The 27,841-nt window shown below is 46.6% G+C and overlaps 1 protein-coding gene across 1 annotated transcript in view; it reads left to right on the top strand.

Moving 5' to 3' along the window:
* The window catches only part of MPPED1 (metallophosphoesterase domain containing 1), a 94,135-nt gene that overhangs the window by 2,380 nt on the left and 63,914 nt on the right, over nt 1–27,841 (top strand). The window contains exon 2 of the mRNA XM_051962280.1: nt 22,821–23,117. Within this exon, the coding sequence (XP_051818240.1) occupies nt 22,897–23,117 (221 nt within the window). The 5' untranslated portion in view covers nt 22,821–22,896. The remainder of the gene's footprint in view (nt 1–22,820; nt 23,118–27,841) is intronic.

The following is a 27,841-nucleotide window of genomic DNA, read 5'->3' as shown; positions in this document are numbered from 1 at the left end:
TGTGACCCGGACGTATCCTTCTGTGAGTGGCCACCACAGCCCCTCCGCCTGGAGCCACGGACACGCCAGCCCCTGAAGGTCAGGCTGTTTCCGGAAGGACACACACAGGGCCATACAAGTTTGTAGACATGTACTTGGCCAACCGCAGTCCTCTGAATCTTCACCGGTCCCTTAGATCCGTAGCTTGTGGTGGAATGGAGACTGTTTGGGGTTCACAGTTGCTTTGCCAGGTTTAAGATTTCCCCTAATGTTCCTGGGAGACGGTGGGTCTCCTCATTTGAGGAAGTGACTGAGTGTGTTCTGAACTGGGTAGGCCGTTGCCAGAAACCTCGGTGCCGGCTTCTCCCATGGTCCCTCTGGGCAGGCGGAGGCGCGCTCCTGCTTCGGCCAGGAGCACCGTGGAAGGGCGTCCTGGTGGCGAGAGCCAGGCTTTCGGTAGGGAGGAGCAGGATTAGGCTTTGCAAAAGCCACCAGAAAGCCCAATTGTCTTTTAATCTCTCGGAATGATTTCAGGCTCCTGATTTCAGAAATGTGAAATGATCGTAAAGAACAAGCAAAGAAAATTAATCAGTTCAGCAGCCCCAGATCATCCAAGTGGATGTTCTGGGGGAAAAAATCTTAGGCAATTAGCATGTCTGAGGTGATTCTTTCAAACTCTGGGTAGAGAGCACTAAAGGGTAAGATTTCCACTTTATCCTCAGATCGTCCCTGGCTTGTTCCAATGACAATGTGACATTTTCCACCTTGCTTCTGGGAACCAGAAAAGGGTCTGCCTTCATTTTCCTTCCTTTCTTCCTCTTTATGTCTTTAGGAGATTCCATCCCTTAGCTAGGGGAGCATTTCTGTTTGCCAGTGAGTGGCTGACCGTGTGCCCCCAGAACAAACTCCGAAGGGACAGTAGCCCCAGGACAGGCATTCTCTCTGAGAGTACCCCCACTCAGACAGATGGCAGCCCCCAAATCACCAGAGATGATTCCTTCTGGGGTCTGAAAGCACCTCCCTCTGGCTGAAAGGATGCCCGGTGTATTGTGAGAACCGTGTCAGCAGCAAAAACCCGGGCTCTGGTCCGGGCGCGCTTGGCCCAAATCCCCCGCAGTTGGGGCAGCCGGGAGGTGAGCACCGAGGGAGGAGCCTATTAATTCGAGCATCAGTTAGGCCATTTCTCTTGGGTCTCAAGTATAAATGTGAGGGGGATTCCCATCCCCACCTCCATTCTGGCCTCTGACTCTGGAAATGAGGTGGGCAGCAAGTTAATGGGATCAACGTGGGACTCTTCAGTTGGTTAGAAGAGGCCAGATCCATCTCAGAGGCTGTTAAAAACAGGACTTGATTTTGATTTTTATCAACATGACAAAGCTTAGTGAGGTGAAAGTCATTTCTCAAAATCACAACATTCTAGAATGGCAGCAGGGAGCTTAGAACAGAGGAGATGACATGGAGGGACCTGAGGAAGTGGGATTCCGGGAACCTTCAGGCATGGCGGGACCACTCTGGCAGGGACTTTCAAAGAGAGCCTATAGAAATGGGAGGAGGCCTGAAAACAGTGTCAGACCTAGGACAGATGTAAGGAGCTGCGGTCTAGTTCTTTCATTTTTCAGAGAAGGAAACCAGGACCTAGAAAGCCGGCGTTCTTAGGGAGCCAGGTTAACGTGTGCTAGCGTTGGGTAGGGAACACGGGCTCTCTCCTCCCTAGCCCAGGGCCCTTTCCACCTTACTGTCACAGTTTCTCAGGACAATTCAGAAAACAGCTTAACAAGGGAAAAGGTAACTTTTGCTCCTGGACTCTTTTGCTCCCTAAGAAAGAGAGTGTGGGGCTTGGTTAATGGGCCGGGGGAAGGAACCTTTTTGTGTGAATGACCTACTGGGAGATCCTCCTTAGGCTGAACCCAGCCAACCTGGAAACACGCCATCCATCAGAGGAGGCAGCAGGAACAATGAAAGCCCCCAGATGAATACGGGGTGGGAGAGTCAGAAACGCTGCAGTCCCTTTGCCCCGGCCCAGCCTCTGAAAGTCCCCTGGAGGTCCCGTGGGGGGTTTTTCTTCACCAGCAGCACCCCAGTTAATCCCAGCATTTTGTAGAGAGCTGTGCCGGCCCTGGAAATTCCAAAAAGGCAGGCCTTCTCCTCTCCGCTAATCCTTGGCGTGTTCATGTGGGATTGCTGGCTGTAGACAGTTAAATATATTGGCTGGAGTACCTGGATGGTGAAGCCCCGTGCCCCCTTCTTCTCCCAAAAGAGAGTCTTAAGTGGGAGGATGAGGAAAGGGCCCTCGCAGGCCGGCCTGCCCCTTGTTGGGTCGGGAACACAGCCTGCTTTCACAGAGTGGGCACAGGAGCAGATCGAACACATTGTCATGGGCTCCATGTTCGCTTCCACCTTATTTTTTCCTTTTGGAAAAGAGTTGAAATGGCTCTATGGAAGGAGCCAAAGGCCAGCCTCCAGCTTGGGTGCCGGGGCTGCCCGGAGCTCAGCCATCCTGCTGTGGTGGCAGCTGCTCACCCCATCTTCACGAGCGTTAGAGCTTCCCGGTGACTTTCCCCGGTTGTATTTTCCCTTTAATGCAACACATCTGTGGGGAAATGTTTGTACTTAGAGACATTTTTCTCCTACAAGATATTAAAAATTAAAATGTTATATACAGATAATTACTTTTCACCTGGGCTTTTTGGGTTTTGGTTTTTTTGCTACGAAAACTAGGATTGATTGTCTCTACATCAGTAATATCAAACTCAGCTGTTCCGCAGCACTCATGATCTCTGCCCACCTTGTCCCATTTATGTACTGGCCCCCCACCCAGAACTTCCCCAGAAAAACCCATTCTGTGTTCCAGCAGTCTGCTTCAAGACCAAAAGGGGCCCTCGGCCACTGGGTTTTTGACAGACTGGAATACAAATTCCCAACAGCCTATATGGCCTGCTCCGAGAATGCCCCAAACTCCCCCTCACGTAGCTGGCGATTGGATACACGGCTGAAAAGAGAGATGTTTCTCGGGTACCTCCTTTTCTGCATCTCCCTAATATCTCCACGTGTGCACCTGCATGAGTATGTGTTTTAATGTATCTAAGCAGACTAAATGCGCCCGCAGATCATTTTGGAGAGGAATCAAGTACGGATGCCTTATTTTAAGGAAAAGGGAAGGCAGTCTATAGCCGAACACAAGCCATGCGTTTAGTATTATTTGTGTAATAGACTATATTCCAGGCAAATCAGGACGCACCGAGGCTAATGATAATTTATGGCTCACAGCCCCGTGATTCAAGCCCTTTCCACATTGGAATTCTGTACCTTTCACAGAACTTTCTTAACAAATGAAATAACGTATAGAAAGCGCTTTGGAAGCCTCAAATGCTACGTAAATACCAATTCTCACTATCATCAACATTACTATTTCTCGTGGGCTTTTTGATTGGTTGGATGTGTTTTTAGACTGGCAAATGGCCATGAGGTGAAGATAACCCAGGCTAGACTGGTAACCCAGTCAGGAAATTAAAGGAACTAATGCGGATCAAAGGATCCGATCCAATAAACGGGTTTGTTCGTCGTTCTGAAGGGAATGTGCAGAATTGGAGAGAGAGGAGTAGAATTTTTTTTTCCTTTTGCTTGCCAGTTGGGGGTGGAGTGGTCAAGGAATTAGAAAGGGTAATTTAAAATCATGTGGGCATAATTCAAAATGTGTCTCACTAAAAGGTTTTTAAGTGGTAAATGCTTTAGAAGCAGTTGAGATATTTTGGTTTATTTTTTTTCTCGTTTTCATTTTTTTTTTTCTTTTTTAAGGAAGAGTCATCTAATTTTCTTCGGGTTTGGGAATGCTTTCACCTCCTGAGCTTCTTTCTTGGGGGCCTTGGTCACAAGTATGGGTCCAGGCTGAACTGCCAGAGTGGTGTGATCTAGGTGAATCACTTTCCCACTCTACGTTTTGGTTTCCTAATTTATAAGAACATCCAGTTGGAATAGAGGCTCATTAGGGTTCTTTCAGCTCTCATGAGTCAGTGGATGGTGGGAACTGGCATTAGCTTCCCTGAAAAACTGCTGAATCATAATAATAATGAGAAGGAGGAGGAAGAAGAGGAGGATATCATAGCATCTAAAGCATATTGTCCCCTTTGACCATCATAACAACCCTTGGGAAGTAGATGCTATTATCATTCTCATTTTATAGGGAAGGAAGTTGAGATAGACAGAGCTTAAGTGATTTCTCCAGCATCAATCACACAGCAGAATTTGAACTTGGATCTTCCCAAATCCAGATCCATCCCCCTCTCCTGTCACCTGCTCCCTAAGAATTCTGGGGATTTGTAGGCGCTTTAAGATTTGACAACTATTGCTCCATTTGACAGGATGTCAGGGCTGTGAGTTCCTCTGCCCCTTTATCTCACTCCAAATGTCCAGCAGCCCTGAGAGTGGGGCTCCGCAGAGCTCACCAGCTCCGTTATATGATGAGGAAAGTGAGGTTCGGGTGGGCAGTGATTGCTCAGCTCCAGGCAGGGCTCTCCCACGCTCCATCCCCACATGTGGCTGCCTGTTAATGGCCTGCCCCTCTCCCAACCACTTGCCCTTGGCCGGGACCCAAGAGGACGTCAGCGGCCACTCCTCCATGACTGCGCAAGCTCTGCGGGCCGAGGGCCTGGGGGGCAACATTCTGCGTGACCCCCGTCCGGAGTCTCAGCAAGAGGAGGAGGCTGCGGGCGCCCCAGGCCTGGCCACACGGATCCAGAGTGGGGGTGGCTGAAGTTCCCCTCTCTCAGCTGGGAAGGATGCGGCCCACTCCGCAGTCCACACACAACTAATGGAGGGAACCAAATAGGAATGGGGATGGACGATTTTGCCCGAATTTCATGTACCTTTTAAAGTTTTCCTGACAGTTCCTAGCTGATCTCCCTCCCCTTGCTTGGAGACATTAGGAGCCAGCCAGAGCACCCGACACCCTACACCGGACACCCCCCGACTCTCCAGCAAGGAGAGGGAGACATCTTTCGGGAGGGCGTGACTGGGACTCCCCAGCCCAGATCCATGGCCGCTTTTAATCTGAATTCTGGTGCCTTCGGTTTTGTTGCCATCTTCACTATTGTCATCCTTCTCTCTATTGTTCTCCGGGTTCAGCTTTCTTCCCCGCCACAGTTTACCCGAGTCCTCTCGTGGCAAAAATGAATTTTGAGAGCGACCTTTGAGATTTTACGACGAACGGGGGAAGGGCAGAAATACGGGCGGGGCGGCAGCCCCCAGCACCCCTTTTCCCTTGTCTATGAAATCTCCCGCAATTCATTCCCTTTGCTGGCTTCCCACAGATTGCAAATAAGTTATCTCCCAGAGCCAATCCAGACCTGAGCAAACAGCATCTCCGGATAACTGCTCGGGATGGAAATAGCTTCTGCCTTTCTCTAGAAAACAGCCCCTTTTACTCTTCTGCATTATGCTTATGAAGCCTGGGAGTAGATGCCCATACATATGTTTAGCAGAGGGAACAGGAAGGAAGAAAAGGGAAGGATTTGGAACCTCGGCTACGCTATTTATTAGACTCTTTAATGAGCCCCAAACCGGGGGGGGGGGGTAAGAATGAACGATGTTAAGAACAGGTGTCTAGCCAGCCCCAGGGCTCTGTTCCCCGGCCGGCCTCTTCCCCCCTTCTCTGCTTTTCCACAGGACGGAGGGGCTGCTGAGACGAGGTGCCCGGGAAAGGGCTCCAGATGTAGACAGTCTGGCTTCTGCCCCTGACTCCCTGGGAATCCTCCCCCCCAATCCCTCCCAGTGCCCTCCCAGGCACTTCCCCAAGCTTCCTCATCTGGAAATTGAGGCTCTTGGAGCCAGGTCTGGCTCCAGGTGGTTCGGGGCCCGCCTCCGATACCTGCTGGCTCCAATGGCCCTGGAAAGTCCCAGCGTCTCTGGGGGTGGGATGGGGGACCCTGCGAGCATGAACAAACCCCTTACGCAGAGAAAATCATTAAAGAAAACTCGAGGGGCCTAATTGAGAGCTGGACATTAGCCAGCCAACCAGCACTTATGAAGCATCTACTTGTGGCGGCGTGCCGGGGGTCCCTGGGAACTCGCCTCCTACGGCACCCGTTTGGGATCTGGGCAGTGGGGCTGGAAGGGCCAGGCTGGCAACCCTGCGGGAAGCAGGTGGGGGTGGAGATGCATCTAAGCGGAGGAAGGCAGCAGGGAGGATGTTGTAGGCCGGGGCTGTCCCATCAGATAGACAAGCTGAGCCAGTTCAATGTGTGTGTAAAATATATATATATATATATATATATATACACACATACATATATATATTTATAATTTATAATATAATATATATTTTACACACACACACACACACACACACACACACACACACACACACACATATATATATCAGATGAGTTTATACCAGCAAGCAGTAGGGCGGAGAAGGGGTTCCTGGAAGCCGTGACATGTGGGAGTTCTGGCTTGGTCTCCATCCTAAAATCCCTCCCAATTCTCACATCCCCAGTTCCAAGCTCCCAACTCTGCCATTCCACGTTCTAAACTCATCCCCAGCCCTAACATCCCATGGCTATTCAAAAATAATAATAATAATAATAAGAGAAGGATTATCCCTTGAGTGCACGCGTCCAGAGACCTGGAACGGGAGCAAATTTCACCTTGGTCCTTGTCCATAAAATCTTCCAGTTTGAGCCCATGTTCCTCCCAGTTCCCAGTCTCACTGGCCTTCCTGTCCCGTGCTCGTGACCATTTCTTAGGCCTGAGAGGGGTGAGTGGTCAAGGTCTCTGTCTCTCCTAAACCTTGCACTTCCCCAGCCCTGAGCGTGGGACTCTGCTCCCAGTAGGTGCATAATCAATGTTCCTTAAAAGAAATTACGTAATTGTAAACAGCAAGTGGAGACTTGATGGCAAGTTCCTGCTGCCCATACTTTGCCAGCCTCTGCATGGAAACAAAACCCCCTGGCTTGGGTCTAATTTCTTTGGAAATGTGAATGTCTTGAGGGCAGGGGGATTCTTGCAAGGAAAATGCTTTGGAAAAACGCTCGAGTGTTCCCAGCACTCCAGAGCTTACCCGTGGAACAGATGTTCAGTGATTTCCATGAGTTTGTTGTTGCTCAGTTGTTTCACTCTCCGTGACCCCATTTGGGGTTTTCTTGGCAGAAATACTGGAGCAGTTTGCCATTTCTCCAGCTCATTTTACAGATGAGGAAACCGAGGCAAAAAAAAAAAAGTTTCCCGGGATCACTCAGCTAAAAAGCATCTGAGGCTGTTTTTGAACTCAGAAAAATGGAGCTGAGCTTTCTACCACTGCGACACCCCTTTGTTGCCCCATAGAATCACAGATCCCCTTGGAGACCAATTTGTCCACCTCCCTCATTTTACAGATGCCCAGATGGGGAAGAGGCTTGGCCAATGGGAGGATCCTATTAGCTCACTGCTCTCTCTGGAATCTCTCACATGGGTTAGCTCATTGTTTCTCCCCATCTCTGTGGAATGTAAGGTTGTGGTATTATCCCCATTTCACAGATGAAAAAACTGAGGTAGAGAGAATCAGGGTCCCCCGGGCTAGTGAGTACTTAATGCAGGATTCCTTTAACTCTCTCCATTGAGCCACACTGCCCCTCCATAGACAAATATAGCCATCAATGACTGAGCATTTGGACACTACAGCCAAAGGACTTCTCTTAATAGACCAGCACAGTTTAATACTTGTTAGATTGACTTGACCGTGGCTGGCTGATCACATCTCTGTCTCGCTCCGACAAATGGCTCCCATCACCAACCAAACAAAATTCAAGGCCCTCCACGCCCTGGCTCTTACCTGGCTCTCTGCTGCAGAGCTCGTGCCAGGAAGAGTGGGCACTTGACAAATCCTCCCAGGCCCTTGAGATCGGTGCTGGTAAAGCTTGTGGGTCATTGACAATAGTGGTCACAAGGGGGTTAAATCACTCCTTGATCAGGCAGCCACTCGAGGGCTGGAGGGGGGGAGCCTGCTCTGCAATGGGGGAGGACCGGGCCCCAGGCTTAGCTGTGTGAGTTTGGACAAGTCACTGCTCTCAGAACCTTTATTTATTAACACATTTGATGACTGTATATGGTAGGTGTTATTATCCCCATTTTATAGCTGAGAACACCGAGGCTGAAATGTTAAGTACTTTGCCCAACCTCGCATGCAGGATTTGAATTAAGTTCCTCCTGCTTCCTATCCCACACGCCATATCCCACCCTCTGTTAATGGGTGGGATATAATATGGGTATATCATCTCTGTTAATAATAATACAGAACCCCCAAAGGATCTTCCTAATGGGCAAGTACTTCTTCATGCACATTTTTAAAATTGCATTGAAAGTCCTGGACTGATTTAAGTCCCTTCAATAGTTCCCATTGCAAACCAAAAGAGATTCATGGCATTGAAGGCCCTCCACAATCTATCTCTAATCTCCCTGTCTGTATTCCTGCTTAATTCCATTGAGAGGTATTTATTAAGCACCTGCTGTATACCTGGCACAGAACTTCCCTCCTCCCTCACCCAGTTCCTCTCCTTCATTTTCATTCAAGCCCAGTTGGTCTAAAATCTTAAGCTCTTGAAGCAAACAGGATCTCAGTAATCATTGATTATATGCACGGTTCCATTTATGTGGCAAATTCCCATGTTATTTCATTTGATTGAGTCGGACCCATATCCTCTATCCTGTCAGCTGTAGCACCATCCCTTTCCTTGTGACCATCCCCATTTTACACAGAAAGCTCAGAGGCAGGAAAGTCCCACAGGGAGGCAGCGAGAACCGGGCTTGGGAGGTTAGCTCCTCTTCCTTGGCCAGGCCGGTCTGCTTCCCTGTGCCTTTCAAGGGCTCTGGGCTCCAGATTCAGCTGAAAGACCCCTGAAAAGACTCCAAAAAACCAAACAGGCCCAAGAACTCACAAGGAGTGGAGCTGGACTTCAAACACAGGGCTTGTTCTCCCTTAAAACCTATTTCACAAGTGTCTTTCCTTATTAAAGAAAAGAAATTAAAAAGCTTTGCTCCCACAGTGACTGACAGCGTGGAGGGGCTGAGGGGGTATTTGGGGGCCTGCTCTCTCGGGCCCACACAAACGCCCTGGAAAGCCCAAAGTTTGGTATTACTGGCTCCGTGCAGAAATCCGCATTTGGAGAACGTCCCCCGGTGTGCATTTAAGCCGCCCTGAACAATGGCTCTGGGAAAGTTATTGTGGCTTAATAGGGCCTGCTAACTCTTCCGGGGCCCTCTGAATGTCCTGGTGGATCCCCAGTTGACCTCCAGAACTCCCGGGTCAAAGGAACCATTCTTTACTTTGTGTGACTTCAGAAGCCTGAAATATGTGCCCAGTGGGTCCTGAGGTGAATGGGGCAGGCTGGGTGGGTGACTGTGCTGGGAGTTGGAGCGATTGGCCGTCTCTCTCTGTAGGCACACAAAAGAAGGGAGCTCAGGATGGGTCTCCCATGTCATCCCCTCCAATAAAGGCAGGGAGCTCGTTAGCGGTCCCTCTGAGAGTCCTTTGCTCAGGGGCCCGGGGAACCTGGCTTTCGAAGACAGAATCTAACAGGGAGCAAACATCTGGCTCCTTGGGGACGGCCGACCAGGACCAGCCGGCAGACAGAAGCAGGATTCTCCCATTACAGAGGCCCATTTTCCAGCTCCTTGGTTCGGCAGCTTCAGGGAACAGGGCACTTATATTACAGAGGGGAAACTGAGGCCCAGAGATGGGTGGTCCCAGTTATGAATGGGCAGGTTAATTCCTCTGGGAATCACTCCAGATGAATTTCCAAGCAAAAATCTGGTGGGAAAGATGTAATTTGGACCACATGCTTAACCTCTTCAATACCTCAAAGCCACGGAGCCCGGGTTCTGGCAGGTGCAGGTCCTGACTCTCAGAGAGACCCATCTGAGCGGCTTTCTGCCCCAGAGATTCTGTTTCTTTTGGGAGAACTTCACTTTTGTCCTTGCTGACTCTGGGAGACTTTTCCAAACAGAGGTCTTGAGGGACCAATCAATTGACAAGCATTTATTAAACACTTCTTGTGAGGAATAATTAAGAGGGGGACCCCTAAACTCTCCCACCAGGGGTGGCCATCCCATCCTGGCACCAGGGAAATCTTTGGGCATCCCACATTTACCCATCACAGCCCTGACTCCATGTCCATAACTCTGTCTGCCTCACATCATTCACAACAATAACATCATACTCATCAATTTGTCCCTATCCTTGGCAGGCAGTGAACATGTCACAAAGAACAGTGATCTGGGACCCTGGAAGAATGGGTCCAGCCACCTTGCTCTTTTACTCGGATGTATACCAGAAGACAAATCACTCACCTGTTTTTCACTTCTGTCAAATGGGTAGTCGAGTTTTCACTTGCCAACTTCAGCTGCTGATCCCAGTTCCAGTTGAAAAGACCCTTAGATCATGTAATCCAACCTTCTCTTTAAAAAAATATTATTAGTATTTTTTTTTGTTTTGATATGATACACATTTCCCAATACACCTTCCCGTACTCCTTCCAGAGTTGCCTCTTTTATCAGGGGCTCCCAACCTGGAAGGCAATTACCACCTATTCAATTAATCTAATTGATTTCTTCTGTGAAGGTACCTAATAAATAGTGAATAGAGTGAGCAAGATATACTGAAAATCAGGAAATACAGGGGCTAAAAGAGGAGTTTTCACAAATAAAAAATCTGAAAGAGTTCAGCAAAATTAACTAACCTATCAGAAATTTCTGATAGTTCTATATCTGTATCTATATTTTTGATAGTGTATGCAATGTTCTATACCCATAGTCCCCCACTTCTGCCAAGAAGTGGGAAAGGGCTCTCATCTCTCTTCTTTGCAGCCAGTGAGTCACCTACATTTCACAGAATTTGGCTTTCTCTGTTTTGTCGCTGCTGTTTCCATTTACGTTGCTCTAATCATTGTGAATATTTTTTCCCCTGGTTCTGATTACACTGATTCACTGTGTCAGTTCCTAGAAGTCTTCCCATGAGTCTCAGAAATCTGAAATCAATCATTTCTTACGGCACAGAAACACATCACAATTTGTTATTACTCTTAATCAATGGGCCTTCTTGTGTTCGTGATGATATGGTTACAGATATTTAAGCTGGAAGGGAAGTCAGGGGTCATCTCTTTCAGTCCCTCTCCTTATGGATGAGAAAATAGGCTCAGAAAGTGAAATTACTTGCCCAGCTGACTTGCTTTACCGGGATTGATCTGATGGTCTACTGAGAGAAAACATATGAAATACCTTGTAATTACAAGCATAGAAAAGTTAACTCCTATAATTATTATTTTATTGTGACCTCCCTTGACAATAAAAGCAGTTTAGATTCATCCAGTGCTTCCTTCACAATAACATTAATGTCAGTATTATTATCTCTACTTGACAGATGAGAAAACAGGCTCGAATCAAGAATTAAATTTATTATTATTATATCATATATATAATTAATTATAAATTGTTATTATTATTATTATTATTATTAAGTGTATACCACCATCCAAGGCAGCGTTGCAGTTGATAGAGTGAATGATGGCCTTGGAGCCAGGTGGATTTAAATTCAAATTCTGCCTCTGATCCTGACTATGTGACTTTGGATCTCACAACTCCCAATGACTCATCTACTAAGTTATAGATAAATTAGGAAATCACAGGCTCATGATCATTGTGGGCTCGGAGAGAATGACCTTTGAGGTCCCTTCTGATTTGGACCTTCTGGGTTTTGGAGTGAGCCATAATTGTATCTCCACCATTGGTGACAGCCATGCTCACAAAATGCAGGCTGGTCTTCCCCCGAGGGGCAGGGGAGCTCCTGGGCTGGAAGAGCACCTCTCTACTGCCCAAGTTACTAAAAGGAGGACTCGGTGACCTTCAGAGAACAGGAAATGTTTCCAAGAGAGAAACAAAGAGAAGGAACTGAAGAGGCAGAGGGGAGGTCTAACCCAAGCTCCCAAGTGGGAGGCTTCAACTGAAGGGGTTGGAGCTTCGGAGGACTAAGGGACAACTTATACTCTGAGTGATCATGTAAAGTCATAGCTATTATTATTATTATTATATTAAAGTTTTGTAAAAAAAAAGATTTACAATTATTATCTCATTTAATAGTCCCAATTTGTGAGGTCTTATTATTCTCATTTTACAGAAGAGGAAACTGAGGCAGATAGAGGCCATAGAGCTGAGGCAGGATTTGAATTCAGGTCTTCCCAGTTCCAAGTCCAGCACTCTCTCCATGGCACTCTTTGGCCCAGGTGGCCAGCCAGCTCTTTGCAGAAGATGGCAGAAAGGGAAAATCTTTGAGATTCCTCAGTGGCATTCATAATAACAACTGCCCTTTCTAGAACACTCAGAAGTTTTCAAAGGACTTTACTTGTAGACTCTCACTCGACCCTCCCCATGGCCTGTCAGATGGGTCCTCAAATACTCCCATGGATCTTCGCTCTCTGCTACAGAAGTCCCCCCCCCACCCCCATCTGCCTAATCTGTGCAACTTTACTTCCATGTTTTCCCACAAATTCCCTAGAGCAGGGGTCCTCAAAATACAGCCCGTGGGCCAGATGCAGCAGCTGAGGACAATTATCCCCCTCCCCCAGGGCTAGGAAGTTTCTTTATTTAAAGGTTCACAAAACAAAGTTTTTGTTTTTACTATAGTCCTGCCCTCCGGTAGTCTGAGGGACAGTGAACTGGCCCCCTATTTAAAAAGTTTGAGGACCCCTGCCCTAGAGGGAGTCCCTCCTGATACACCAAGTGCCTTCCTTCCTTTCTCCTCACATAAGCGGGACACCAGTTGTCCCATCTGTCATTCCTCCATCTCTCTGTGTGATAATACCATCTTCTTCTATCATACAATTAGTGTTTTGAAGGAACCATTGACTTTCATCTCTACTTGGACATCCTTTTTGGTTAAGTCATACAGTCTATTCACACCCATCATGTACCTCTCAATTGCCCTCCATGTAATCGTCATTTTTGTCCCCACTTTACTTATCAGAGAACCGAGGCTAGGAGAGATTGAGTGATTGGCCCAGGAACTAATATCTGGTCAATGTCAGAGGTTTGATTTAACCCAGGTCTCTCCCAACTCATTCATGCTCTTTCTACCACATTACTTCCCGTGTTTCTGTCCAAAAGCAGTTACTAGCCAACCTGACCCAACAATAGCCAAGGATATTTGGGGGAGAGGGTGAGGGGGGTCAAATGAGTTAAAATTTGTAAAGTGCTTTGTATAACTTAAAGAGCTGCCCCCTGTGTCATACACTGTGCTTGGGAATGAATGAAACACCCCCACATCCAGGAAACCAACATGGAGGTCTCCTGTATACTCAGATCACATATCTGGGAAATGACAGAAAGCCTTCCAAGACACCTCAAAGCATGGATGGTGACCATCTACCTCTGGGGAGGTGGCCAGAAGGCTCAGGATGACGGTGCCCTGGGCAAGGACTTGGGTCACAAGCCATGTTGTCATTGTTGCGACCAGTAGAAGAAACAATTTTGAAAGAGAAAGTCAGATTTTGAAAATTAATGATTTGATCAAGATGGTTCTTATTTCCTCAAAGTGTAGGGGGTAGGCAAAAAATGTTCAAAAAATAATAAGACAGGTGCCAGAGAAATAACAGGTATGACCTAGAAAGAAGAGTATTAATGGAGACAAAGAATAATCCTTAGGAGATGATCTCCATGAAGAGGATGGTAATAAAGCCCACGGCCCAAAATGGCCATGCACAACTGGATGGAAGGATGGATTAAAAATAAAGCACGGAATGTGGAGTCAGGAAGACTTGACTTTGGTCCTGTCTCAGACACTTATTAGCTGAGTGACCCTGGCTAAGTCACCTAATCTTTCAGTCTGTTTCCTCATCTATAAAAGCAGGACGTAGCACCCACCTCCCAAGGTCATTGTGAGGATCCGATGAGTTAATGTACATTAGATGCTTTGCATACCTTAAGAGCTCTGTAAATGCCAGCGATGATGATGATGATGATGATGATGATGATGATGATGATGATGATGTGCAAGACACTGTGCTAGATTCTAGGGAAGGATACAAAAAGAGTGAATGGAACAATCCCTATTTTCAGGGAACTTACATTCTAATAGAAGAGACAAGTAAATGGGGAGAAAGAAGGAAAAAGAGGGAGGGAGAAGGGGGAAAGGAAGGAAAAGAGGAGAAGTGGAAAAAGAGCTTGGGGAGACCAGGAAATATCTCATGGGCTTGAGCTGAGTATTGAAGGTAGGGAGGGATTCTGTGAGCAGAGGTGAGGAGAAAGGGCATCTCTGACATGGGGGAATGGCCAGTGGAAAGGCACGGAGATGGGAAATGAGCTGCTGTGTGTGAGAGCTAGTTTGAGTGGATCAGAGAGGGCAGGTGGAGAAATAGAAAATGAGTCTAGAAAGCTGGTTTGTAGCCATGTTGTGAAGGACTTCAAAAGCCTACCAGAGGAGTTCATATTTTCAGAGTGGAGTTTATTGAATTGTGGGGAGGAGCGACATGTTCAGACCTGTGCTTAAGGGGAATCCCTTTGTCTATAACATGGAGGGTGGACAGCAGTGGGGAGAGCCTTGAACTGGGGAAAATTAGGGGTCTTTTTCAATAATTTGAGCGAGATATGTTAAGGTCCTGAACTAGGGTGGGTGGCGACTGTGCAAGTGGAGAGAAGGAGTTAGATGAGAAGGTGGCCAAAATTTAGCAACTGGTTGGACTTGTGGAATGAGGTGAAATGAGGAACTGAAGATAACACCAAATTATAAACACAGGATTGGATATGTCCTTGGCAGAAATGGGGAATTTGTTTTTTTTTTTTATTGTTTTATTTAATAATAACTTTTTATTGACAGAATCCAAGCCAGGGTAATTTTTTTACATTATCCCTTGCACTCACTTCTGTTCCGATTTTTCTCCTCCCTCCCTCCACCCCCTCCCCTAGATGGCAAGCAGTCCTATATATGTTAGATATGTTACAGTATATCCTAGATACAATATATGTTTGCAGAACTGAACAGTTCTCTTGTTGCACAGGGAGAATTGGATTAGAAGGTAAGAAATGGGGAATTTGGGAAGAGGAGTGTGGTCAGGGGCGGGGAAGAGAATAAGTGGCTCGGTACACGGAGAAGTGAGTGAAGAGTATCAGAAATCTTGGAGCAAGATTATAGATCTGACCCTATAGATATTGAGACTTGGTGAGCTGAGGCTTGCGAAGAGACTTTGGCTTATTCAGAAGCAACAGATATCACAGGAGCATCAGGAGTATGACACAAAGCATCCCCAAAGTCTTGGGCTTAGTGTGTATATCAAGAAGATAGACTTAAGTAAATAAATCCAGAGGGTCAAGGCTGATGGAGGTCAATGCAAAGAATCACTGAAATGGTATTGTGGGGGCAGCTGGGTGGCGCAGTGGAGAGAGCACCAGCCCTGAAGTCAGGAGGACCTGAGTTCAAATCTGACCTCAGACACTTAAACACTTTCTAGCTGTGTGATCCTGGCAAGTCACTTAACCCCAATTGCGTTAGCAAAAACAAACAAATAAATAAATAAAATCAAGTGGCATTGTGGTGAGACTGATTATCTGGGTAGAAGGAATCGATAAGTGAAGGATTCAAGAAACAAATCAAACTTGTGTCATAAAAGCAAGATATGGCAGCACTGAATAGCTCCCATTCTTTAGTCACATCCTAGAGCTCTCATTTTACCCAGAGCAGAACAGTAGATTTTTACAGGATTTTCCAGGATCCTAAAAGTCTCGGTCTCAGAGGACTTCTTGGGGCTGACCATTCAACCAGTTTTAAGTTCTAATGGTTCTATCATCCAATCCCTCTCTTCCTCTTTTGACAAGAATAGTATCTTGAGTGAATACTTTGCTAAAATCTAGATGAACAACAATCTAGAATCTGCCACATTCCCCTGTTCTACCAGGCTGGTAACCTAAAGAAAAAAAGAAAATGTGTCTGAACTGACATGAAATCATCTTGATGAAGCTCCTAGAGATTATGGCTCCCTTTTCTAAACTCCTACGAACGATCTCTTTGATGATCCATCCTGGAACTGTCCAGGACCTAACGCTTAGCCCATTAACCTAGAGTCTGAAGATTATTCTCTTCCCTTTGTTGGAATGGGGACATTTGCCTCTCCCCAGTCCTGCAGCATCCCTGCCATCCTCCCTCATTTTTCAGAAATCACAATTAATTATGCACTGATTCTGATTCTTTTTTGTGTTAAAGCTTTTTTATTTTCAAAACATATACATGGCTCATTTGCAATATACACCCTTGAGAACCTTTGTGTTCCAAATTTTTCCCTCCCTTCTCCCCATCCCCTCCCCTAGAGGGCAAGTAATCCAATATAGGTTAAAGCACTGATTATGCCGCCTTGGACCCACTAAGAACAGCTAAGTCCCTTCCCCTATCGCTCTTTATAATGAGCTTCAGTTCACTGGTCAGCTCTTTAAGACCCTCCCATGCTGGCTCCTAGTAATCACCACCACTTCCCTTTCTAAATTCCCAGAAACCTTTATTTTAAGAATTTTATTAGGAACTGAAGTCAAGTATACCAGAGGAGCTTTGAAGAATCCTTCCACCGTGGGAGCACTATTTACCTGGGTCCAGCCCTTCCCGCCTCCCTTCCCCCCTTCTGCTCAGGCAGGTAGGGAGCTCTCTACGGTCGTGGGGCCGGCTCATTGAGGAGCCAGTTGGTGGAGGTGTCTTGTGGCTCAGGGATGCTGGGATGCTGTGATCCTCAGCCCTTGTTCTCCACCGGCATCACTAATTCTGAGAATGGCGCCGTCCTCCTCCCCACGGCTTCAGCTGCGGAGAACCAAGCCTGCCGCACACCTCGGCATGGTGTCTGGCCCGTTGTCGGCGCTCCATAAATATTAAACGGACATTAAAAGAAGGCTCTGTGCTCCCATCTCCTTTAGTGTAAAATCACTGATGTTCCCAGGCAAGGCCCATTTCAAACCTACTTTATGTGAAATGCAGCATTTCCCATAAAAACGTCCCCCCAGGGACTGCTTCCCGCTTCTCTCACTCTCTTTTTTTGAGGCTTAAATCCTGTGCAGAGAAATGTCCAGAGGATGGAATTCTGGGAGATAATTCCCAACTCTGGCCAGATCCCATTTTCTGCAGTCTCTCCCCCTCCCTTCCACAGCTTCAGACAGCATGAACAGAGTGCTGATTGATTTAGTGAAGATCAGGTTTTTCTGAGAGATTCCCCCTTCTCCTTCCTACCTGTGTGACCTCTGGAAATCATTTTACTTTTCTGGGCCTCAGTTTCCCCATCTGTCAAAGGAGAGCCTCATAAAGTGCAGGTCTGACCAAGTCATCCCTTTCCCCCATTCAGTAAACTGCAGTACATTATCTCCAGGAGCAAACAGGAAATGCAGTTGGAGTTCAAATCCCTTCATAACCAGCTTCCTCCTCCCTCCCCAGTCTTCTTATACCTTACTCCCCAATACACACTCCTCAGTCCAGGGACATTGGTCTCCTGGATATTCCATGGACAAGACCTCCATCTATGGGCTCTGAATATTCTCTCTGGTCGTCACCCATACCCAGAGCATCCTCCTTCTGCCACTCTGCTCAGTAACCTCCCCGGCCTCCTGCAAGAAGCCTTGCCCAACACCTCTTAAGTCCATGATTGCCCCTTGGTAATAATTATCTCATATTTGTCCTTTAGGTAGTTTGCATTTTTTTTTGTTTATTTGTTTTTTGTTTTTTCACTGAGACACTTGGAGTTAAGTGACTTGCCCAGGGTCACACAGCTAGGACATGTTAAGTATCTGAGACCAGATTTGAACTCAGGTCCTCCTGACTTCAGGGCTGCTGTTCTATCCACTGCACCACCCAGCTACCCCAGATAATCTGTATTTAATTGTTTGCATGTTGCCTCCTCCATCAGACTATAAGCTCTTTGAGAACAGAAATTCTCTTTTGCCTCTTTTTTATAATCCCAGGATTTACTTGGGCACATAGTTGGTGCTTAATAAATGTTGATTGATTTTCTATGGCTCCTGAGTGCCAAATCCTGTGTTTCTACAATTCTGAGGCTCTATAATCTGAAGATTTTCATACTTATACTGATAATGATGATAATAATGATATAATAATAATTCCAAGACCAGATGATTCTCTAATTCCGAGATTCTGTTATTCTAAGATCACAGCATTCTATGATTCCAAGATTCTGTGACTCTCTAACTCTGCGATTCTTTAATCTGCTGATTCTGTGAGTGATAGTCATGCAAACGACTCCCAATCTATAATTGTGCAGCAAACATCATGGAGGGAGAGCAGCACATGGTTCCCTCTGATTTCCTTTCTTTTCTTCTCTATGCATCTCCCAGGGACAGACAGAACTGGTTGATTCATAAAAAATAAATTAAAAAAAAACTTCCAGGGCTGGTACCATTTTCCCCCTTAATTATAGGACTCGTCAAGCCTGATTCTTGAAAACCTCTGCTGAGAGTTATTCCCTAGCCTCCGTGGGAGCTCAGCTAACCTGCCTGCCTAAAAAGCTGGGGCTCCAGAGCTGGAGCAGGGCTTTTCTGAATCCCCCAGTCTTTTGCAACTTCCAGCCCAGACCCTCAGTATGTCAGTCTGACGGCACACCCAGTTTGCCATCCCTGCTGCCATGTTGGTTCAGGTCCCACTTCTGCCCATATGGTGCTCTCCCCCCGCCCCTCGATTTTGGAATGTTAGACAAATCAGCCGGCCCCGTCTCTGGAAGTTACACGGCTAGCAAAAGCCAACCTTGCCTAGAACGGTGGTAGATTTCTCTCCTTTCCATCCCTTTGTCTCGGCCAAACTCTCTGGGAGCGGAGAGTGGCAAGGTTCCTAGAAGTGGAGTCTTAAGGATCTGGATTCAAGTTGCTCTTCTGCCAGCTCCTAGCTTTGTGATCTTGGTATCTTTAATCCAAAATTAAACCTTACCCAATCCCATTTAACCCCGTGTCTTCCCTTTGGTAATTAGCTCATATTTGTCTTTTTATTTATATTTAGTTGTTTACAAGCTGCCTCCCCCATTAGACTGTAAGATCCTTGAGGACAGAAACTCCTTTGTCTCTCTTTTGTATCCCCAGCACTTAGCACAGTCCTTGGCGTCTCCTCAGCCTGTTTCTTCATCTATAAAATGAAGGGAGATACTTCAGTTCTCAGTCTCCAATCCTAAAACCTTCAAGTTTAGAGTCCATTTAAATGAATACATTTTCTGTGCTTATTGCATCCTCTCCACTTTCTGAGCCCCCATTTTCTACCATTTAAAATGGGGATAATACTACTTGTATTATACTGAAGGGCTAACGTGAGGAGCCAAGCTTGCATACCTTAGTGGAAGGGAACTGGATCAGGAATCAGAAGAAACCTCATTATAAGCCCGACAGCTGCCTCACTGGTGGTGGGACCAAGGCCACGGCTATTCATCTTCTTGTGCCTCAGTTTCCTCATCTGGAAAATGAGAAGTTTGGAATAGATGGTCACCAAGGTCCCTTCCAGTTCTGGGGCACCTGCTAGATGTAGTATAGTGGATAAAGAGCTAGATCCAGAGTCCAGAGTCCAGTCAGTGAGACCAAAATCAATCTTAGCCACTTCTTAGCTGTGTGATCCTGGGCAAGTCACTTCATCCTCTTCACCTCAGTTTTTTCATCTATAAAATAAGCTGGAGAAGGAAATGGCAAAGTGCCCTGTGGAGTGTCTTTGCCAAGAAAACCCCAAATTGGTTATGAAAGTAACTGAAACAATTGAACAACAACAATAAAATAAGCCAAGTGTTAGGGATACAAAGACAATACAAAAAAAAAAAAAAAACATGTTTCTGTCTTCAAGGAGCTTTCATTCAGTTATTCAGCAAACATTATTAAGTGCCTTCTCTGTACCAGCCCTGCCACTTTGACCATGGCCGTTCACAAAAGGAAACTCTTCTTTAGTACTTCTTCTACAAGTGATCTTCTGAAGGACTTTTTGCAACTATGGCTAGGGGAAGAACTCAAGGTGTAACCCAAGGATGAGGGTCACAGGAGATAAAATGTATTATTTTGATGAGATGAAATTTTAAAAAATTGGCATGAACAAAATTAATGCAGCTAAAATTAGAAGGGAAATCGTTGACTGGGATAGATGATCTCCCAAGTTCTGCTTAAAGACCCCAAGATGGAGGAGAATCTACCATCCTGGGAAGCAGACCTATTCTGGGACTGCTGTAATGGCCAGGCAGTAGATTCACAAAAGCAGGAAATAACACTCCCCCTCCCCAATCAACAAATATTTATTAACCATCAGCCACTATGCTGGGAGCTGGCAATACAATGACAAAACCAAAACAATCCTACCTTCAAGGAACTTATATTCTATTTGGGGAGACTATATGTACACGAATAAATAAATGTAAGATATATATATATATATATTAAGAAACACAGAAAGAGCCAGTGAGGTCATATGCATAATATGCTTTAGATAATCCTGAAAGTATTTTAGCTTGACTCCTTACTATATAGATGTGTTATGTCAGTACTCCAACCAGCTCTGTGGTGCTCCCTATTCTTCTCTCCCTCTCAGGCAGGCCTTCTTTCCAGAGCCCTTTGGGGTAGACCTTGTTTTCCTAGAGAGGTGAAATGAGCTGAGGTTTATTAGGCAAACCATCCACAACCATGACTCATCCAAAAATGAGGGAATGTCCTTCTGGTATCTGGCGCATCCCCAAACTTTCCTTCCAAGTGACTCCGAAGACAAAGAGAAGGGAGATGAGAGTCCTCAGAAACGGTGATTGGCCATTATCTGTACCAAGGAACCGTTTCCACGTGGGCAGCGACTACATTTTTTAAAAAAAGATTTTAAAAGAGGAAAAAAAACCACCATGAAATACATTAATAATCCAGTTCTCCTCCAGTCATAATTAAAATGTTCTGCAGCCTCTAATTCTCCCCATTTTCCTAATCTAATTTGTTTTCTGTCGCTGTCGATTTTTCTTCTAAGTGCAAAAGGAATTTCCGCCTCCCTCTTTCGAAAGCCTGAAATGTGGCTGTCCAGGAACTGCTGCAGTTCGGTTCTTTTTTCTTTGATTGAATGGGGAGAAAATGAACTAGATGGTGGGGCCTTAATGACCAAAAAACTTCTCCTTTGGAAGGCAGATCTGGCTTCTGCTGCTTGGAAGTTGCTCTGAAAGGAAGCTGGCCACATTCACTGGCTCTGAGTGGATGTGGATGCCAGTTGGTGGTAAAAAAGAAAATGGTAGAAGGGAGGAGTGCAGGCATTTAGCTCTAGGATTCTAAGACCTTTTTTAATGGGATGGAGTTCTGAAAATGTCACTTTGAAAAAAAATTAATTACCTTGGCAATCCTCACAGAGGATTTCCATTCTAAAGAGAACTTTAAAATATTTTTCTCAGATTCCCTCACTCTAAACCAGATTTTGAGGTATGGGACAGAAATTAAGAAGTGAGTGTTTGGGGAATTAGTTTAAGATACTCATTTGTTTATCTGTTCATGAAACTTGTTGTGTGTTGCATTGAGCTACAAACTGAAGACACAAAAGCTGAAAATTATTTTTAAATGATGTTTAATATGGGGGTGAGCTTCCTTACTCAAGTAAGTTCCCCTCTATAGGCCGAGAGTCTTCATCTGTGAGAGAAAGAAGTCAATCCAGATGACCCTTTTAAAGTTCCCATCCAGCTCTGACATCTCATGTTTTGTGTTCCAAGTTCTCTTCCATCTTGGACATTTTATATCTGATGTTCTTGGTTCCTCCTAGCTTTTCTATTTGCTGTTTTGGGGGTCCTTTCCCAGCCCTGACCTTCTCTGTTCTAGAATTCCTCTCAGTCCTGATATCCTTCCTAGCTCTGACATCCCCTTCTAAGGCCATCCCAGTTCTGACCATCTCTGTTCTAATGCCCTCCTAGTTCTAAAATCCCCTGTTCTAGGTTTCCTCCCAACTCTGACATCCCCTGTTCTAGGCTCCCTCCCAGTTCTGACACCCCCTATTCTAGGTTCCCTCCCAGCTCTGACCTCCCCTGTTCTAAGTTCCCTCCCAGCTCTGACATCCCCTGCTCTAAGCTCCCTCCCATTCTGACATCCCCTGTTTAAGGCCCCTCCCAGTTCTGACATTTCCTGTTCTAAAGTCCCTGGAAGCTCTAACACTCTCTGATTCTATAGTAAAACACTCCATTTAGGGGTTTCCTGCCACATCCCTTCCCCCATTCCCAGATAATTTTCTTTCCCTGCTCTCTCTGGGGAAAAATGCTCCAGCAACACATCTCAATGGAAAATCCCTTTTCCAGCTGCCTCGGCCCCTCAAACCTGCCTTCAGTTCTGATGGCTCCCGCTGAAGGCGGTTCAGACTTCACTCTCCTGATACCTGCTCAGACACACACTGTGTTTACGGGGGGTGTGTGGGTAGGTCAGAGGGTGTCCACGGCCCGGATTTCATTTCTGAAAAGTAAAACTCCACAGTTGCGCCGATCTCGCGTCGGTCCCGGACTTGCCCTGTCTTCTCGCAAGCCTGGGCCCTCGGAAGGTTACATTTTTTTTAAAGCCGTGCCTTAAGTATTTAAACATGTCAAGTCAGGCGCTCCTTCGTGGGGGTGGTCCCTCCCCCTCTCCTCTCTTTACTAAAGTAAATTCATCAAACTGCTGAGTTGGAAAGATTTGTAATGAGTTCTTTGAGCAGACGCAGGCTGGCTGTGCGTATGCATGAGTATGAGTGTGTGTGTGTCTGTGTCTGTGTGTGTGTGCGTGTGTGAGATTTCCCCCTCCCTCTTCCGCCTCCCAAATCTTTCTCTGCCATTAAATAATGCAAGTCCAAGCAGATGACCCTTCTCCTAACCCTGCTCACCTTCGTTCTCCCGTCTGTTCCTCCTAAGGCTCTGAGACGACGACGGCTCTGGGAACCCCGCCGCCACCGCCGCCCACGGGGGATGGCCCGGGCCCTGCCTGTCCATGTGGAGTGACCGGAGGCGGGATGACGGCCTGAAGGCGGCCGAAGCCCTCTCCCCGCGCTGGCCTAGCATGGCGTTCTCCCAGTCCCACATCATGGCGGCCCGAAGGCACCAGCACAGCCGTCTCATCATTGAGGTGGATGAGTATAGCTCGAACCCCACGCAAGCCTTCACATTCTACAACATTAACCAGGGTCGCTTCCAGCCCCCACACGTGCAAATGTGAGTATGGGAACCCTGCCCCCTGCCCTGTCCTTCTTTTGTGCGGCCCTCCTGCCTTGCCAGGGTCGTCCCTTTCCCACCTGCTCCCTGCCGTGAGATCGCAGGTATCTGGTCCCCAGCACAACTGCCCTCCTATCTGCCAGCCCTGAGCCTTTGGTATATGGGCTCCACCCTCTTGATGGAGCTCTCAAGCTGGGTGGCACAAAGCCCAGGAAGGCCTTGGCCTCTGGGTATCTGTGGAGGCGTGGCCAGTGTTGTGTCCAGAGAGCCAAACCTGGCGCCCCTCTACCACCCATCCCCCTGGGAGCATCCCGCCATCAAAACTCAGAGCTCTTCCACCGAGCCATGAGGGGCCAAGACAAGAGGACACTGGTCTGGGGATTCTAGCTGTTACCATGCTAGGGCCTTGGAATAGACTCCAAGACTGTAGTTTTCAACTCCTTCCTTTTACAGAGAAGGAAACCAAGAGCTATTGGGGCTTGATGATTGGTGGAATTCAAACCCAGAGCCTCTGATTCCTATTTTAATTAATTAACTCTAATGACTGCCCTCTTCTGAATCTCCTTAAATGGAATATCAAAAGGTTGGACAAGATATTCCAGCAACCCTTTCATCTTCCATTTAAGGAGATTCAGAAGAGGGCAGTCATTTTCTTCAAGTCCCACAATAAAGTCAGTGGCAATGCCAGGACTAAAATCCCAATTTCCGGACTATCTGGTGTTAATTAGTCTACACTAGCTCTCTCATTTTATTATGGAACAATAACAAAGTGAGAATGACTCACTGATGGAGGACACCGGGCACCATAACAAACTGATGACCGCAACGGCTATTCTTTGTGTCCCTTATCAAGCTTCACAGGTGACTGCATGTCTCCCTGGATGGAGACAACAACCTGGAGTTCTAACTGGGGGCGGCAAGCACAGGCTCATATCGTACTCCTAAAAACATTAAATTCAACCAAAACTTTGTGAATGGGAAAATACAAAGATAAAGGAGAGTTGGGCTTGCCCTCAGAGAGCTTATAGTCTATTAAAGGAAATTATACAGAGATATGAAGAGTCAATTCTCTGACTTCAGTCCAATAAGCATTAGTTAAGCGTGTGTAAAACACTCCTCATCCTAGGAGACAGCAGCTTTCCATAACACAGTCCTTGTCTTTAGGAAATTCTAAGTCACAAACTTAAGAACGCTACTACGTTAATACAACCTAAGAAGTTCGTTTGTCAGGGATGGTCCAACAAGGAGCTCTGGAAGATCCCGGGCCTCAATGATCCCACTCCTCCCAGGCTTCTGATCAGAGTAATCAAAGAAGGCTTCCTGGAGGAAAGGATTATTGAGTTAGACTTGAACAAACGAGGGGGAATTCAGCAAGTGTGGCGTCCATAGATTGCAGGATGTTTTTGAGGGGTTAAAAATGGATCCAATTTGACGCATGTACTTTGGGGCCGAGTGAGGAGACCATCTCTAAGCATTTGATTTTGGCCATTTTCTTATTAACAACAAGCATTTATTGTGTCCTATTGTGCGCCATATAAAGGGAAATAGGAAGTAAGACTGGAAATATGGAGGAATGGCAAACTCTGATGGGCCTTGAATGTCAAGATAAGGATAAAAGATAAGTCTTTTATAGAAAGATATAAGATATAAAAGGATAAAAGTCAAGATAAAAACTTCAGTCAGAGTGAAAGAGGAAGTTTCTAATGGGTTTTTTGGCATGTGGCAATAGGGGGAGAACCACATGGTCAATACCAATCAACAAAGATGAATTATGAACTCACTCTCGCCCAGGAACCATGCAGGAGCTTCCATTTTGCCAACTAGATTTCTATCTAGAAGAAAGTCAGTCTAAGAGAGACACAAACCAGAAGTTCTCTGAGTCCCAAGAAAGTACATGAAGCTGGAGGGACTTGAGGGTTTGCCAGAAAGAGTGGAGCTATAGCCTGGGTATCATGTCAGTAAGTCAGTGGGCTGGGAGAAGGTCAGTTTGGGTCAAGACCCACAGGGGTGAGAGTGTAAGACATTTCTTGGGTGTGAGAACCCAGGTCAGTGTGTCTGGCCACAGTTTGGCAACTAATTTTAAAAGTACTATAATGTCTTTACCATAACATGATTAACATGACATTTTAAGAAAGTTTTTCTGGAGATGTGTATGGATGAATTGGAGGGGAGGAAACAAACATTTATTAAGTGCCTACTGTGTGCGGGGCACCACGCTGAGTACTTTGCAGATATCATTTCCTTTGATCCTTTTAACAATTCCAGGAGGAAGGTGCTTTTATTACTCCCATTTTACAGATGAGGAGTCAGAGGTTTTACTGAGGCAGACAGAGGTTAAATTACTTGCCTAGAGTAAGTTTCTGAGGCCAGATTAGAACTCAAGTCTTGCTGATCCATCTTGTACAATCTAGCTGCGTAGAATGATGAGAAGTCTGTTCCCAAAGCCCTGGGGATAAGTAACAATCATAACCGACATTCGCTTCAGTTCAATGGCACATTCATTTTATTGACATCTCTTATTACCCAATATATTCCCTCCCCCTCCCAAAGATCTAGCCTTTATAATAAAGAAGAGAAAAGAGAAAAAAGTTCTGTCCAACTAGCCAACACACTCAAAAAGGTGGATGTTGTATATAGTGTTCCATACCCACAATCCCTCACCCCGACAAAGAACCAGAGAGAAGTGACTACTTTGGGGCTGAGGGAGGAGATCATTTCTAAGCATTTGATTTGGGCCATTTTCTTATTAACAACAAGCATTTATTGTGTCCTAGTGTGTGCCAGAAAGTAAGGGACAATTATGATAGAGGCTGTGAGACCCTGGGCAAATCACCAAACCCTGCTTGCCTCAGTTTCCTTGTCTATAGGATGAGCTTGAGAAGGAAACGGCCAACCCTCCGCTATGTTTACCACAAAAAGCCCTAATTATGAAGAGTTGGACAAAATTGAAATTTAAGGTTTTTCAAGCATTTTAGATATTCTTCCATCTATTCTGTCTGTATCTTATGTGTACAGTTATTTGCCTGCTAAATTAAATGTTAATTAAAATGGGAGTTCCTTGAGGGAAGGGGCTGTTTTTGCCTGTCTATACCCCCAGCCTTTAGCACAGTGATTATTGACCAATTGGCCCCATTACCCTCAGAATACCCCGCAGAGGTATTATCTCCATTCTACGGATGAGGAAATCGAGGCTGAGACGTCCAAAGCCCAGAGCCCGTCCCTGGGAGGGTGCAGATTTGAGCCAGGTTTGCCATGTGTTTGTAGCTCTTCTCTGACTAAGCTGGTGACGGGAGACATGGACGTGGAGGGGGGTGCCGGGAGCTGGAGCTGTTGGGGAGCTCTCCAATTGCCAGCATTTGGTGAAGACTGGCTATGGGGGCGGAGCCAAAGGTACCGATGGGTTTGGGGGCCCGCGGGCCTGCCAGGATGGCCAGGCACAGGGACCAGCTCTGAGCTCTCCGAGCTGGGCCATGGAAGGTCTCCGGTGGGAAGGAGCCGAGAGCGGCGGGGGCTCAGCCGGGCCCCACGTGCCCCCTTTCATCGGCTCCACGCTCGCTCGCCCTTCAATGGGGGAAGCGCGTGTATTGTGGGATGTGGGGTTGCCATGGTAAGTCAGCTGTTTGGCAGCGAGGACGACATGTAAAATGTATGCTACTTGGGGACACGTGATTTATTGCCGCCGTGAGCTTTGTCTCGGGGGCGAGGGGGAGAAGGGGCCTTGCTTAATAAATCCACAACTTATTTTTAATAATGGCAATGACAGCGAGGATGTGGACTACTCAGATCGAGCCATACGATTAATGTGGCTACCCCAGGAGAACCCTGGGAATAATGAGGGCTCCATCACGGAGTAATGAATCTTCCTAACTAGGGCTGGAGGCAGAGGAGCCGCGGCTCCTTTAAGCAGAAAGCTCCCCTCTGGATGGGAAGGCTGAGGCCTGTCGGGGAAGGCCCTTCTTGCGCAGAGAGGGGGGAAGGGGAGGATCTGGGGGAGCCCAGAAGCAACAGCTACAAGATCACGGATCTGAAGCTGCAAAGAATTCAGAGATCCCTCAGACAGCAGCTGGTCGCTGTAACCCGGCTGACTTTGGGCGAGCCCCCCGGACGCTGACCTAGGCAAGCCGACCTCTAAGTCTCGGTTACTCGACCTCTTCAATATGCCTCAGTTTCCCCCTCTGAGGGTCTCTGAGCACCCTCCCTCTGGGCACGGGAGTGATGCGGTCTGACCCTCTCATTATACAGAGCAGAGATCTAGCGCCCACAAGGTGACCATCTCCTCTAAAGGTGACCCCAAGCCCAAGGGCAAAGTGGGCAGGGAGTGAGATCCGTGCCCAAGGGAGGTGCCCACAAAGCACCGGGTGAGTGGCTGTCAGGGAGGGCTTCTGGAGGAGATGGCACTGAGCCCCCCGCCCCACCCCTGCCAGGAGAGTGCAAGCTCCTTAAGGGCAGGACTGCTATCTTTTTTTTTCCTAGTATATTTATTTCTTTTAATACACATTGCTTGATGAATCATGTTGGGAGAGAAAAATCAGAGCAAAAGGGGAAAAGCCTGGGAGAGAGAAAAAAACAGAAAAATCACAGCATGTGTTGATTTACATTTAGACTCCTTAGTGAGGGAAGGACTGTTATCTTCAACAGCGTGGCAAATGTCAAATTAGGGTTAACTTTAGCTGAATCATGGGACCATTGGACCTTAGTGGATGGGGGCTTCTGATATGGTCCAG

The sequence above is a fragment of the Antechinus flavipes genome, chromosome 5, assembly GCF_016432865.1.
Source record: "Antechinus flavipes isolate AdamAnt ecotype Samford, QLD, Australia chromosome 5, AdamAnt_v2, whole genome shotgun sequence".
Classification (NCBI taxonomy): domain Eukaryota; kingdom Metazoa; phylum Chordata; class Mammalia; order Dasyuromorphia; family Dasyuridae; genus Antechinus; species Antechinus flavipes.
The sequence above is the reverse complement of the archived record's forward strand: the minus strand, read 5'-3'. Positions and strand labels throughout refer to the sequence as shown.